At 37.5% G+C, this 15,741-nt stretch overlaps 1 protein-coding gene across 3 annotated transcripts in view; it reads right to left on the bottom strand.

Annotated features, from left to right (window-relative positions):
• The window catches only part of DCAF6 (DDB1 and CUL4 associated factor 6), a 133,733-nt gene that overhangs the window by 91,336 nt on the left and 26,656 nt on the right, over positions 1-15,741 (bottom strand). For all 3 annotated transcript variants that reach the window (XM_049635147.1, XM_049635145.1, XM_049635146.1), the window contains exon 4: positions 7,469-7,654. In XM_049635147.1, coding sequence (XP_049491104.1) covers positions 7,469-7,654 — 186 coding nt within the window. The remainder of the gene's footprint in view (positions 1-7,468; positions 7,655-15,741) is intronic.

Here is a 15,741-nt window from a genome sequence, read left to right as displayed (position 1 = left end):
ATATATGGAAGTTCCAGACGAAGAAAAGGGAGAAGCAGAGAGCTTGTTCGAAAAAATAATGGCTGTAAACTTTCCAAATCTTCCCAAAGAAAATGGACAGCCATACTCAAAAAGCTCAACGGACTCCAAGTACGATCAGCCCAAAGAGGCCACACTAAGACATATTATAGGCAACCTGTCGAAAGTCAAAGAGAGAATCTTGAAAGTAGCAAGGGAAATGTGAGTCATCACGTACAAAGGAGCTCCCATTAGATCAGTGGATTTCTCAGCACAAACATCACAGGCCAGGAGGGAATGGGATAATATATTCCAAGTGCTGAAAGAAAAACAATAACAACAACAACCACCACCACCACCAAAAAACCGTGCAAACCAAGAATACTATACCCAGCAAAACAAAAGAAAGAAAGACTTTCCTGATAAACAAAAGCTGAGGGAGTCAGTCCATCACCACAAGATCTGCTTTCCAAGAACTACTAAAGGGAGTCCTTCAAGTTAAAACAAAAAGTACCAGACAGCAAAACACACAAGCATAGAAAAACATAAAGGTTTGGGGGCACCTGAGTGGCTCAGTCAGTTGTGCATCCGACTTCAGCTCAGGTCATGACCTCACAGTTTGTGGGTTCGAGCCCCGCGTCGGGCTCTGTGCCGACAGTGCCAAGCCTGCTCTGGGTTCTGTGTGTTTGTCTCTCTCTCTCTCTGCCCCTCCTCCACTTGTGCTTTCACTCTCTCTCTCAATAATAAATATTGAAAAAAAATTTTTAATATAAAGTTCTCTGGAAAAGGTAAATAGACAACTACAGAAATCTTTGTAAACATGATGTGTAAATCACTTTTAATTTGGGCATAGCGTTTAAAGGATAACAGCGTTAAAATTATTGTAACACTAAAGTCAATGAATACAACATACACAAAGATGTAATATGTGACAGTGAAAATAAAAGGGGGGAAGGAGGAACACCTAGGTGGCGGCTCAGTCCATTAAGCATCCAACTCTTGATGTTGGCTCAGGTCATGGCTCGTGATTCACAAGTTCAAGCCCCACATTGGGCTTGCACTGACAGCATGGACTGTGCTTTAGAGGTTCTGTCTCCCTTTCTCTCTGCCCCTTCCCAGCTCATGCTCTCTCTCTCCCTCAAAATAAATAAATGAACTTTAAAAAAATAAAATAAAGTGGGGGAAGGATGTAACGGAGTAATTTGTGTATGTGACTGAAGTTAAGTTGTTACCAGTTTTTTTTTTTTTTAATTTTTTTCAGTGTTTATTTTTATTTTTTGGGAGAGAGAGAGAGACAGAGTGTGAGCGGGGGAAGGGCAGAGAGAGGCAGAGAGAGAGAGAGAGAGAGAGAGAGAGAGAGACAGAATCCGAAACAGGCTCCAGGCTCTGAGCTGTCAGCACAGAGCCCAATGTGGGGCTCGAACCCATAAGCTGTGAGATCATGACCTGAGCCGAAGACGCTTAACTGACTGAGCCACCCAGGCACCCCCAGGTTGTTACTAGTTTAAGATAAGTTGTTATAACTTTAAAATGTCTTACATAATCCTTATTTTAACCACAATGAAAACATCTGTGGAAGATGCACAAAGGAAAGGAATCAAAGAATGTCAATACAAAAAAAAGAAAATCATTGAAAACATAAAAACAAGAGTAATAAAATCATTATAAGACACACAGAAAAAAATGGTAAAATGGTAATAGAAAGTACTTCCCTATCTGTACTTTAAGCAAATAGTACACTACCAAGTGGGAAGTTTATAGCAGTAAATACCTACATTAAAAAATAAGGAAGATCTCAACCAACAATTTACACTTCGAAGAACTAACAAAACAACAACAAATTAAACCCAAAGTTAGAAGAGGAAGGAAATAATAAAGACTATAGCAGAAATAAAGGAAATGAAAGATAGAAAATATCAATGAAACTAAGTTGGTTTTTTCATTTTGAAATATGAGAAATATTTATTTTGAAATATTTATTTTGAAAGTGAGAGAGAGAAAGAAAACACAAGAGGGGGAGGGGCAGAGAAAAAAAATACCAAACAGGCTCCTGAATCTCATGAATCCTGAGATCATGACCTGAGCCGAAATCAAGAGTTGGGCGCTTAAATGACTGAGTCACCCAGGCCCCCCGAAAGTTGGCTTTTTAAAAAGATCTTCAATATTGACAAACTCTTCCCTAGACTGAGAAAAAAAGAGAAAAGACTCAACAGAAATCAGAAATGAAAGAAGAGACATTACTAACTATGTCACAGAAATAAAAAGCATCTTAAGAGACTTGTAGGAATAATTATACAACAACACATGGAAAAACCCGGAAGAAATGGATACATTGCTAGCAACATACAACCTATCAAAACTAAATCATGAAGAAATAAACAATTTGAACAAACCTGTAAATAGTAAGGAGATAGAATCAGTAATCAAAAACATGCCAACAAAGAAAAACCCAGAACCAGATGGCTTCACTGAGGAACTTTACCTACATTTAAAGAATTAACACCAGGGGGTGCCTGGGTGGCTCAGTTGGTTGAGTGTCTGACTTCGGCCTAGGTCATGATCTTGCCGTTCCCAAGTTTGAGTTCCGGGTCAGGCTCTGTGCTGATAGCTCAGAGCCTGGAGCCTGTTTTGGATTCTGTGTCTCCCTCTCTCTCTCTGCCCCTCCCCTGCTCATGCTCTGTTTCTCTCTCTCAAAAATAAACATAAGGAAAGAAAGAAAGAAAGAAAGAAAGAAAGAAAGAAAGAAAGAAAGAAAGAATTAACACCAATCCTTTTCAAAACCTTCAAAAAAAAAAAAAAAAAACAACTGAAGAAACAGGAACACTTCCGAATTCATTCTATGTGGATAGCTTTATTCTGATACCCAAACCAGACAAAGATACTAAAAGAAAATAAAACTATAGACTATATCCCTGATGAATACTTCTATAAAACTCTTCACAGAATACAAAACAAAAACAAAAAACACGTTAAAAGGATTATTCATGCTTCAGATCCTGTGTCTCCCTCTCTCTCTGCCCCTCCCCACTGACTCTGTCTTTCTCAAAAATAAACATTAAAAAAAAATTTTTTTAACAGGCAAAGGACTTCAATAGACATTTCTCCAAAGAAGATATACAAATGGCCAACAAACACAAAAAGGGATACTCAACATCACCAATTATTAAGGAAATGTAAATCAAAACCACAGTGAGGTATCTCCTCACACCCATTCAAATGGTCATCCCCTCAACAGGTTGAGCCTCGGACTTCAGCTCAGGTCACGATCTCAGGGTTCATGAGTTCGAGCCCCGCGTCGGACTCTGTGCTGACAGTTCAGAGCCTGGAGCCTGCTTCAGATTCTGTGTCCCCCTCTCTGTCTGCCCCTCCCCTGCTCATGCTCTATCTTACTGTCTCTCTCAAGAATAAATAAACATTAAAAAAAATAAAATCAAAATAAAATGGTCACTCCTGGAAAAAAAACCCAGAAAATAGAAAACAAGGACGTGGAAAAACTGGAACCCTGACGCACTGTTGTTGGGACTGTAAAATGGAACACCTACTATGGAAAACAGTATGGAGGTTCCTTAAAAAATTAAAAGTAGATTTATCACATGACCCAGCAATCCCACCTCTGGGTATACACATCCAAAAAATTGAAAACAGAATCCCAAAGATATATTTGCACCCCTAGGTTCATTGCAGCATTATTCACGATAACCAAGAGGTGGAAGCAGCCCAAATGTCCACTGATGAGTAAATGAGGAAATGGACTGTATGCTACACACATACAATCAGAGAGGAATAAGCCTTAAAAAAGAAGGAAATCCTGCCATAGACTGATATGGATGAACCTTGCGAACATTATGCCAGTCACAAAAAGACAAAATACTGCATGATTCTGCTTACACAAGGTATCTAAAACTCAGAAACAGAAAATAAAACGGAGGTTGTCAGGGGCTGGGGGAAAAGGGAATAGCAGAATTGTTCAATGGATAGAGTTTGGTTTAAAAAAAAAAATGGATTCTAACTACATTGTATATGCATTCGACAAAAACACCCTTGGCAAATGGATATATATATTATTCAAATGCCCTTAAAGGGAATGCCCCTTTGTATGCTGTTTGGGATTCTGATTTAATTTTCCAAGAAAATAAGTTACATTAATATAAAAATCCATATGGAGAAAAAAAGTTTACTCCTACTTCATGCTACCACAAAAATCAAATCCAGGTGAATTATAAGATCTAAATGCAAAGACAAAACAATAAACTTTAAAAAAAAAATTTTTTTTTAATGTTTACTTTTAAGAGAGAGACAGAGCATGAGCAGGGGAGAGGCGGAGACAGAGAGGGAAACACCGAATCCAAAGCAGGTTCCAGGCTCTGAGCTGTCAGCACAGAGCCCGATGAGGGGCTTGAACTCACGGACTGTGAGATCATGACCTGAGCCGAAGTCGGCGCTTAATCGACTGAGCCACCCAGGCGCCCCAAAACAATAAACTTTTAAAAGGGAAAATGGAAGAATATCTCCATAACCTCGAGACAGGAAAAAATATTCTGACCAGGATGCAGAAAGCACTAACTAATAATAAAGGAAAAGACTAATATATTAGACAATATTAAAAACATGTCTTCATCCAAAGACACCATTAGGGAGAGGTGGGGGGAGTGGGCACAATGGGTGATGGGCATTAAGGAGGGCACTTGTTGGGATGAGCACTGGGAGTTATACATAAGTGATGAATAAATCCATTAAACAAAACAAAACAAAACAAAACAAAGACACCATTAGGAAAGTGAAAATACAACCACAGAGTAGGAAAAGGCAGGTCTATATGCAGAAGACATTAAGAAACTCCTATAAATCAAAAAATAATGAAATAAGATGAAAAACCCAATAGAACGACTGGAATTTTGAATAGGCACTTGACATATGAAGAGATGATCAACTCCAGCAGTATCAACAGGGAAAGGCATTTGAAACATAAAATGACACTACACAAACTCCCAAAATGAGAAATTAGTAATACCAAATGTTGGCAAAGATGAGCAACAATAGAAACTCCTGTATGCTATTGGCAGGAATATAAGTTGTTATGATTATTTTGCAAAATTATTTGGTAATATCTCTAAAACAAACAAATATGTGGCCATCTGGCTGGCTCAGTTGATTGTGCATCTGACTTTGGCTCAGGTCATGATCTCACAGTTTGTGAGTTTCAGCCCCACATTGGGCCCTCTGCTGTCAGCACAGAGCCTGCTTTGGATCTTCTGTCCTCCTTGCTCTCTGCCCCTTCCCCACTTGCATTCTCTCCCAAAAATAAATAAACATTTAAAATAAATAAATATCCTATGGCCAAGCAAGTCTACTTCTAAGTACATACCCAATGAAGTATATATGCATTTATGTACTTAAAATCATGTGAAGGAATGTTCTCCAAACTGGAAATCAAATTTAAAATTTTCATCAACAGTAGAACAATCCATCAATCATGGTACATTCACACAATGGAATACTACACAGCAATGAACAAATTAGAGTTGTATCCAACATAGATGAATTTCACAAATTATTAAATATCGGAATGAGGGGGCTTTGGGGATACTTAATGCTTTCATATTTCTTAACTTAGATAGTTGCTACATGCACAGATTTACTTTATGATAATTTACCAAGCTATATACTTAGGATTTATATACTTTTCCTATGTGTTTTATACTTCAATTAAAAAAAAAAAAAAAACTTTAATGGTAGATGGAATGAGGTCAACATACATCTAATCAGAATTCCAGAATTCCAGAATTCCAGAATTCCAGAATACCACTCTCCATTTGGTAAAGAATAACCAAAGACCTATTGACTGCAAATTTCCCACATTTTTCTAGATGCCAGTTTCTCAGACCAAAACATCAGTAAATTCCAACTATGACAAATAAAAAGGAAATCTATTATCTAAAAACATGGTGGTGACATTAATGACGGGAAAAACAACAAAGAAAAATACAATTAAAAGCAGTCAAGGCAGAGAGACACATTAACCAAACAGAAATGACAATTAGACTGATGATTGAGTTCTCAACTTCAACAATGAAGTCAGAATACAGTAGAATATCATCTGAAATAAAATAACTATCAAACTAGAAGTCTATATCCAACAAAACAACCTGTGAAGAATTGGTATGAAAGTCTTCATTTTCTGGAAAAAGACGAAAAGGGAAGGAAGGAAGGAAGGAAGGAAGGAAGGAAGGAAGGAAGGAAGGAAGGAAAGGATAATTGGAAACAAAAATTGTTTCTAATAACAAACCTGCACAAAAAGAAACTCATAAGAATGTATTTTATATACACAATGACCCCACATGGAAAAATCTGTGGTGGAAGAGCCAAAGGTATTAGTAAACAAATACTAACAAGACAATGATTAATATTTCATTCATGAGAGAAAAGATGTAACTAAATTCAGAACAATATAAACATATGAACTCAGACAAGGGATGAGGAGATTACAATGTTCCAAAGGGCTTTATTCAGAGAAGGGCAAAGGTATTTATTGATTTTAGACTTTGTTGCTAATTTTTAAAACAGGAATGTCTATTTTACATGCAAGTAGCAGAAACAAAATAGAAAACAAAATCCTCAAACAATTTCAAAAGAAGAAAAAAGACGAGTGGGGAATGTATAGAGAAAAAAAAAAAACAGAAAGAGAAAGCAATTAATAAGATATATTAATAGGTCCAAATATATCATTTTTCACAATAAATGTAAATTGACTAAAATCTCCAGTTCAAGGCCAAAATTGTGAGAATGGATGAGAAAATCAAATCTAGCTATATACTACTTCTTTAAGTACACACCAAAACATGAGGTTACCAGAGAACTGAAATTCAAATCACGGAAAAAGATACATCAAGTTAACACAAATAATGGGAAACCAATGAATGTTCTGATACAAAGAAATGACACAAAAAGATTTTAAAAGAGCATTCTGTAGAATAAGCAATTTTTCTGAACCAAGTTAAGCTGTATAATTAAGTCTTAAATTCATTTCACCTCACTTAATTCAGGTGAGGGCTTGAGCTTATTAATGCCCTTTAGGAATCTGATTCTTTTGCCTGTGTACTAGCATTCTTTCTGCCCGGGGAACATTTGGTAAGCATGCCATCAATGACTTTATGTGAGACACTGATAAAGTGTTTAAGACACTGAAGCCTAGTATACAAGTTTGTAGCACAGTAACAGAGAAGAATTTTTAAAGGCTGACATCTGTTTGCAATTACAAACCCTATTACTATTACATTTTATTTCTTTATTCACAAGGCTATCAACATACATGCTCTCAAGTACTTTACTCAAATCTAGGTAGTCTGTCACTAATTTCTGTTTCTACATATGCATGAATGTATACATACACAAAATTACACATACATACATACTTACACAAAAGCACACACTTACATATGATCGTATATATATAATCACAGTAAAACTGTACCTCATAGGTAGTTCCATAATGGCACGTAAATTGGCATTGTCTGTTGGTTTCTGCATCTTGCTCAACATTGGTATAGAATATTACTCCATCCCCGGAGCAAGAAACAATCTGCTTATCATTTGTGCATGGTAAGAACTTTGCACTAAATATATTCGCTCGGTGCCCTGAACGAACTGTTGTCAAAACCTAAAACACAAAGAGAAAGAAAGAAGTTCTTGGTAATTTATTATTTCTTAGAAAGTAACATTCATATTTAATATAATCTTGGTCAGGAGTAAATTTTCATTAACATTCTTATCTCAATAAAAAAATGGTTAGCTGAGGGGCGCCTGGGTAGCTCAGTCGGTTAAACATCCGACTTCAGCGCAGGTTATGATCTCGCGGTTCAAATTCGAGCCCGACAACAGGGCTCCGGGCTTCAGATTCTGTGTCTCCCTCTCTCTCTGCCCATCCTCCCCTCACACCCTGTGGCTCGCTCTCTCTCAAAAATAAACAAACATTAAAATTTTTTTTCAAATTATAATTTGATTCCAAAAGATTATAATTTAAAAAATCACAATCTCAGATATTTTCTTTTTTTTCTGATGTATGAAGAAGTATCATCAACAGGAATACTACTGTGAAAATTAAATGTACATATTTCCACCTATTTGGTGTAGCTGCTCATTCATAAAATCTCAGTAAATAAAAAAAAAGGACCATTATATATAGAGACAGAGAAGATGATTTTTATTATTCTAAAAATATTTTCCTGTATTTTTCAGATAATCTACTTTCAACAAGTTACTTTTAGGATTAGAGAGAGGGTACAGGGGTGGGGAGATAGGACCATCCTGACTTTTGAAACTGTTTACTAGATAATTTTTAAGCTATTCCCTTTCAGGATAAAGAAATAAAAGTAAACTGAATTTAAATGAATCATGAAATCAAAATAATGAAATGGTACAGATGAAACTACAGCAGAAGTCCCAACATCTAATTCCTTAATTATAAAGACTAAAATTCCTGTGACAGAAATGTGTTTGTTTTTTTTTTTTTTTAATTTATTTTTAAGAGAGAGAGAGACAGAGCATGAGTAGGGGAGGAGCAGAGAGACAGGGAGACATAGACTCGGAAGCAGGCTCCAGGCTCTGAGCTGTCAGCAAAGAGCCTGACACGGGGCTCAAACCCACGAACCGTGAAATCATGACCCGAGCCAAAGTCAGACACTCAACCGAGTGAGCCACCCAGGCGCCCACAGAAATAAAGTTTTAAATAAATATTCAAATATTTGCAACATACACTGCAGATATATGACCAACTCTCCTAACAGTTCTTAAAAATTGAGAGAAAGAAACTCAACAAAACCTGTTGTGTTTTTAAAAAAAATTTTTTTTAACGTTTATTTATTTTTGAGACAGAGAGAGGCAGCATGAACAGGGGAGGGCCAGAGAGAGGGAGACACAGAATCTGAAACAGGCTCCAGGCTCCGAGCTGTCAGCACAGAGCCCGACGCGGGGCTCAAACTCACAGACTGCGAGATCATGACCTGAGCCGAAGTCGGCCGCTTAACCGACTGAGCCACCCAAGTGCCCCAAAACCTGAGTTTTTTTAATCGAATGGGCAAAAGATCCAAATAGATAGTTCACTGAAGGGTATACAAATAGCCCTTAAGAACGTGAGAAAAGGGGCACCTGAGGGGCTCAGTCGGTTAAGCTTCCGACTTCAGCTCAGGTCATGATCTCGCAGTCCATGAGTTTGAGCCCTGCATCGGGCTCTGTGCTGACAGCTCAGAGCCTGGAGCCTGTTTTGGATTCTGTGTCTCCGTCTCTCTCAGCCCCTCCCCCGTTCATGCTCTGTCTCTCTCTGTCTCAAAAAATAAATAAACGTTTAAAAAAAAATTAAAAAAAAAAAAAAAGAATGTGAGAAAACACCCAACTTTGTTCATAAGGAAAACGCAAACCAAAGCTACTAACAAACTAATTCTCACTTTTCAGATTGGCAAAAATTCCCAAGTTTGACAACACACTATGTAAGCGAGCCTACGGGGAACGGGCTCTTCGGCATTTCTGTGGGAGAACTACATGGTACAAGACCAACGGGGAGGAATTGAGCAGTACCTCTCAAAACCATACATGTGTTTACACTTTGACCAGACAAGTCCATTTCTAGGAATTCACCTTAAGATACACCTCCAACAATACAAGAAAAAACGCACAAAATTATGTACTGAGCTAGTCACAACAGCAAAACACAGGAGACTTGTTAAATGAGTTACGGTACATCCCAACAATGTACGCACAATGAGAATTTAGTGCAATGTGAGTATCTGGTGTGCTTTAAAAAATGTGTTGAAAAATATAACAGCATGTCAAAACATAGACACAAAGTTGGCTTTAAATGTCCCACCGAACAAACTGAGGCAATTCAAGCATCAAAAAGTGTATCGGTGTATCAGCCACCTGGGTGGCTCATTCAGTTAAGCGTCCAACTTTGCCTCCGGTCATGATCTCACAGTTAGTGGGTTAGAGCCCCACGCACTGTCAGTGCAGAGCCTGCTTGAGATTCTCTTTCTCCCTCTTTGCCCCTCCCCTGCTTACGTGCTCTCTCTATCAAAATAAATGAATAAACTTAAAAGAAAACTGTATCAGTAGTAGATTATAATATATTGAATTTTTAAAAGTCTGTAATCCCTTGGGGCACTTTGGTGGCTCAGTCGGTTAAGTATCCAACTCTTAGTTTTGGCTCAGGTCATGACCTCACGGTTCATGGGTTCGAGCCCTGAATTGGGCTCTGTGCTGACAGTGGGGGGCCTGCTTGGGATTCTCTCCCTCTCTCTCTGCCCTCCCCTATTCTCTCTCAAAATAAATAAATAAACTTTAAAAATCTATTATCCTAAAAGTGATTTTTCAAAAAAATGCTAGGGACAAAGGAAATGCTCTTATTACAGAAAAATGTCAATTTAAAAATGTAGAAGGAATGACAATTAAAAATCACTATCTTGTAACTACATTTTAACAACTGATTAAGGCAAGAATCAACACTAAAATCACTCTAAGACAGTTATGAAAGAGAATATTCACACAGTTTCAAAATACCACTTCACAAACATCTTATTAATTACAAAAGGTCAGCATATCTGCAAAATAGAAAGATCAAACTTATCACCAATAAGAGGACAGACTAATATCATGTATGACACAATGTAATTTGTGGAGAATTTTTAGCTAAAATGTTTAATTTTAATCTACTCATAAAGAAAACATCAGACAAATGGTTGTAAAGGAGACTGAGCAAATACAAGGACTAAATGAAAAGACGGATGGAGCTTGGGTTGAAGGAGGAATGGCAGTGACAGAATGATGAAAAAACGAGGAAAGGTGAGTACAGACCATGTGTACATATGTGCATGCGTAATGTAGAAAATCATATATGTATCATATATATAATAGCATACAGTCGATTCTCATCATTCCTGATAGTTATGTTTTATAAAGTCAGCACAAATACTGAGTTAATAAGTACTGAATCACTGCTCCTAGGGAAACACATGGTTAGGTTCCTTTGAGCCTCTGGCCACAACATTTTTCTCAATCAATACATAGCCTTGTTTTAATATTGTTTAATGTTTATTTATTTATTTTGAGAGAAAGAGGGTGTGTTAGGGGGAAGGGGCAGAGAAAGAGGGAGAGAGAGAATCCCACGCCATCAGCACAGAGCCCCATGTTGGGCTTGATCCCCTGAACCATGATCATGACCTGAGCCGAAGTCAAGAATCAGACCTTAAACTGAGCCTCCCAGGCGCCCCTACACAGCCTTGTTTTATATGTTTCTGTTTAAAGACCTCACTGGGGCACCTGGGTGGCTCAGCTGGTTAAGCATCCGACTTCGGCTCAGGTTGTGATTTCATGGTTTGTGGGTTTGCACCCCACGTCAGGCTCTGTGCTGACAGCTCGAAGCCTAGAGCCTGCTTCGGATTCTGTGTCTCCCTCTCTCTCTCTGTTCCTCCTCCACTCACACTCTGTCTCTGTCTGTAAAATAAACAAACATTAAAAAAAAATTAAAGACCTTATTTATTGTATACTGTTGATTCATTAGCATTGAACTCATGGCCAACAACATTATAATTCATGCCTACATGAAGCTTATTTAATATAGTTTCTCCACAAGAAATATCCCAGGCTTCTTGTGCTTAGAAACACAAGATAATACTTCAGCATGATACCTAGGCTAGGGACATTTTAAACAGTGAAGTCATCATTGGGGTGCCTGTGTGGCTGAGGAGGTTGAGTGTCCGACTTTGGCTCATGGGAGGTTGAGTGTCCGACTTTGGCTCATGGTTGATGAGTTCAAGCCCCATGTCGGGTTCTGCCCTGACAGAGCCTGGAGCCTGCTTCACATTCTCTGCTTTGGATTCAGTGTCTCCCTCTCTCTGCCCCTCTCCTGCTTGTGTGAGCGCACATGCACTCTCTTCCTCTTTCGTTCTCAAAAAAATAAACTTAAAAAAAATAGAGAAATCGCTAATAAAAAGGATAAAAATGGAAAAACATGACAAAATATATCACGAAAAGGACATAGCATGTTTACGGTATGAGACCTGAAATGAGTCAGAGTATGACCTTGTTTGATCTCTTTGGTATACATAAAAAAATAGGATAATGTTCTTGTTCTTAGTAGATATATACCAAAGTATTCATGAAAGGCATGAGGCCTCCAACTTATGCTCAAGTGCTTAAAAAAAAATCTATCTGTGGATGCTCACTGTATTATTTTTTCAAGTTTTCCCTACATTTTAAAATTTTAAAACAAAGTTAGGAAAATATATTTCAACTTTATATTGGGTTTGGTTTTAAGTGAGTATTTACTGTGTGACACTAACTGCCGAATTCTTAACAGAGAGTACCACACCAAATCGTAACATAAATCTGTAATGAATATTAGCAGCTATTTACCTCGACCAATTTGAATATTTAAATCACCTCATTTTATTTAAGACCTAGGTTATAAGGTTATGGCCAAAATAAGAATTTACTGAGAACCATAAATTACTACGCAGTATGTCTTACATATATAATGCACACATAATTAGGGTCAAAGAAAAAAAGGGGGGTGTTTTTTGCACCTCCATCAATCAAAGCCAATGGGGAACAAAATTTGTCTGTTAAATGCCTTCAAAATCTTTCATTCCTCTCTCTAAGCGTAAGACACTAAGATCTGATAGATTAAGGTAAAAAAAAAAATAATAACAGAGAAAATAATTAATGTAAATCTTTTAAACAAGATAGGTATGACAGCCTTTAACTCTGTCAGGTATTTTAGCATGGCTTACCGAGTAGCTAACTATATAAAAGTCACTACATACAGTGTATGTATTGGTTTCTTCATCTGATAGGCCTCTGGCTTCGCTTTAGTCACATTCAGCAGACATCATTCTAACAATTCATGATTTATGCATGGCTTACGCATAGCTTCAGAAACAAAAGCACCAGATACACAAATAGATGTACTGACATGTCACATATTGTTCATAAATTGAGATGGATTTTATTAAATGAAGATTTATTTTTTTAAGATTTATTATAAACTTTTTAATGTTTATTTATTTTTGAGAGAGAGAGAGAACAAGCAGGGGAAGGGCAGAGAGAGAGGGTGGCAGAGAATCTGAAGTGGGCTCTGTACTGATAGCAGGGAGACTGATGCGGGGCTCAAACTCACAAACTGCAAAATCATGACCTGAGCCGAAGTCAGACACTTAACTGACAGAGTCACCCAGGGAGCTGGCTGAAACCAAATCAAGAAAAATTTTGCATACGTGGTACACTCAGGATTTCTTTTATATTAGGTGTTACAAGGCTACCTTCCTTCGGTTTTTGAGGTGTGCCAGGAGGGGTGTCCCAGCATACTTTGGAGGGTCTGCCATAGGAATCCATACCTGATTTGGGTCCTAAGCTTTGTTTCTGTCTACCTTGACCTTCAAGGCCATCAAGATTAAAGTTTATATATGCCTGGACTAACAAATATCTTCAGGGAGAAAGTGGCTCTCATGCTCACTTCTCTGGATTCACTTTTCCCTACATTTTGGACTGATAATCCCTTACTATCAAGGCAGTTCTTTGTTACTTTCAGGACAATTTTTTTCTTTACAATAATTTTTAAAGTCTTTAATCAAGAATATTTTAGTTGTTTTCAATGGGAGGATGGGTTCAAGTAAATTAGACTATAATTATTGGAAAAAGAAACGTCTCCATTTTATACATTTGACACAGATGACACATACAACGAAGAAGTCACCATCAATAAGGTATGCCTCCAAACTCTTACTCTGTAAAAAAATAAACATTTCAAAATTATATTTGCATTAATCTTTCCATGATTAATGAGGTCATCTTTCCATGAGGTCTTTCCATGACCTCAAAAATAAAGTCAAACTCTAAGAACAGATAATATTTGACTCAGGATCAAAAAACGTTATTTTGGGCACCTGGGTGGCTCATTCAGTTCAGCATCAGACTCTTGATTTAGGGTCAGGCCAGGATCTCATGGTTCGTAAGATTGAGCCCCATGCGGGGCTCTGTGCTGACAATACGGAGCCTGCTTGGGATTCTCTCCCTCCTCCTTGGCCCCTCCCCTGCTCATGCACTCTCTAAATAAATAAATAAACAAATATTAAAAACTGTCTATTTTCCTATGTAATTAATCATCTATGTTTATATATTTTTTTACTATTTCTGATAGCAAATTTGGATCTATGAAGACCACTACATGAAAAAGATAAAGTCTTGTTATATTTAAACTTTTAAAAGTATTATCTGATTACTCATTTCTTAAACTGGCAACGAGAAGGAGTAAGCACTTTTTAAATATACATATTCTATTGGGAACCATGCCATCAAAGTGAATGTCCTCTTTCCAAAAATAAGCAAATAAAGAAGAAACAAGACCTTCTAAAAATTATCCCATTGAGTATGGTGACAAAATAATCGAAAGCAATGACTTGGAGAGAGAGGTGAACACCTATGTTCATAATAGTACCATTATTCACAATATCACAATGGTAGAAGTAACACAAGTGTCCACTGAAAGATGAATGGATAAACAAAATGTGGTATGTACATACAATAGAATATTCAGGCTTAAAAAAGAAAATCTTGACACACGCTGGAACATGTCTGAACGTTAAAGACATCATGCTAAGTGAAATATGCAGTAATAAAAAGACAAATATCATATAAACACTTATATGAGGTATCTGAAGTAGTCACATTCATAGAGACAAAAAGGAGAACGGTGGTTGCCAAGGACTGGAGGGAAGAGGGAAGAAAAAGGAGTTCTTGTTTAATGGGTACAGAGTTTCAGTTTTGCAAGATGAAAATAGTTCTGTAGCCTGATGTGCTGATAACATCAACAATGTAAATATACTTAATGTCACCAAACACAAACATTAAAAATGATTAAGATAGTTAGTATTACGTTATGTGTATTTTAATACGATTAAAAAAAAGTGAAGCTCTGCATCTTTTCAAAAACAAAAAGATTATTCCATTGGTGTCTACACAACTACTATGAATACTGTTAGCATTAAAATTCTGAGAGTGATGGGTCAAAAAGCATTCCAAACATACATCATTACATCATTCCAGGACATTTCCTCTATCGTAACAAAAAGGTTGTCCTAGTACGATATAATGATTTATAAGAAATATACCTTTGGGGTGCTTGGGTGGCTCAGTTGGTTAAGCATCTGACTCTTGATTTCAGCTCAGGTCATGATCTCATGGTTCATGGTACGGAGCCCGAGCCCTACATTGGGCCCTCTACTCACAGCACAGAACCTGCTTGGGATTCTCTGTCTCTCTGCCCCTCCCCACCCCCCCCCCCCCCCCCCCCACTCAAAACAAACGAACATTTAAAAAATAAATAAATAAATCTTTGGTCATTCAGATGACCAAAATCTATTTCTCTGATATATCTGGTCTTGCTCAATGGTTTTTGAAAATGCTTCAGAGACATAAAGGTGACATGGGTGTCTTGTTATCAATGGAGGTGACTTTTGGAATCCACCAGAGGGTGGCAACTGGTTGCAAGAAAGGGCAATCGTAAGATTAGAGAGCTGCAACTTGGGAGTGGCGAGGGGCTGGAGGTTGACTCAGTCAGTGATTAAAGACAGTCAGTCAGGACCAAGGACTATGTAATGAAGCCTCCATAAAAACCCAAGAAGACAGCTTTTTGGCCTTTTTCAGAGGGCCTCCACATTTGGGAGATGAGAATGCTTCAACATGCCACTGAGCCAGGCC

The sequence above is a fragment of the Panthera uncia genome, chromosome F1 (genome assembly GCF_023721935.1).
Source record: "Panthera uncia isolate 11264 chromosome F1, Puncia_PCG_1.0, whole genome shotgun sequence".
NCBI lineage: Eukaryota > Metazoa > Chordata > Mammalia > Carnivora > Felidae > Panthera > Panthera uncia.
Note: the sequence above shows the minus strand (reverse complement) of the source record. Positions and strands in the feature narration are given on the sequence as shown.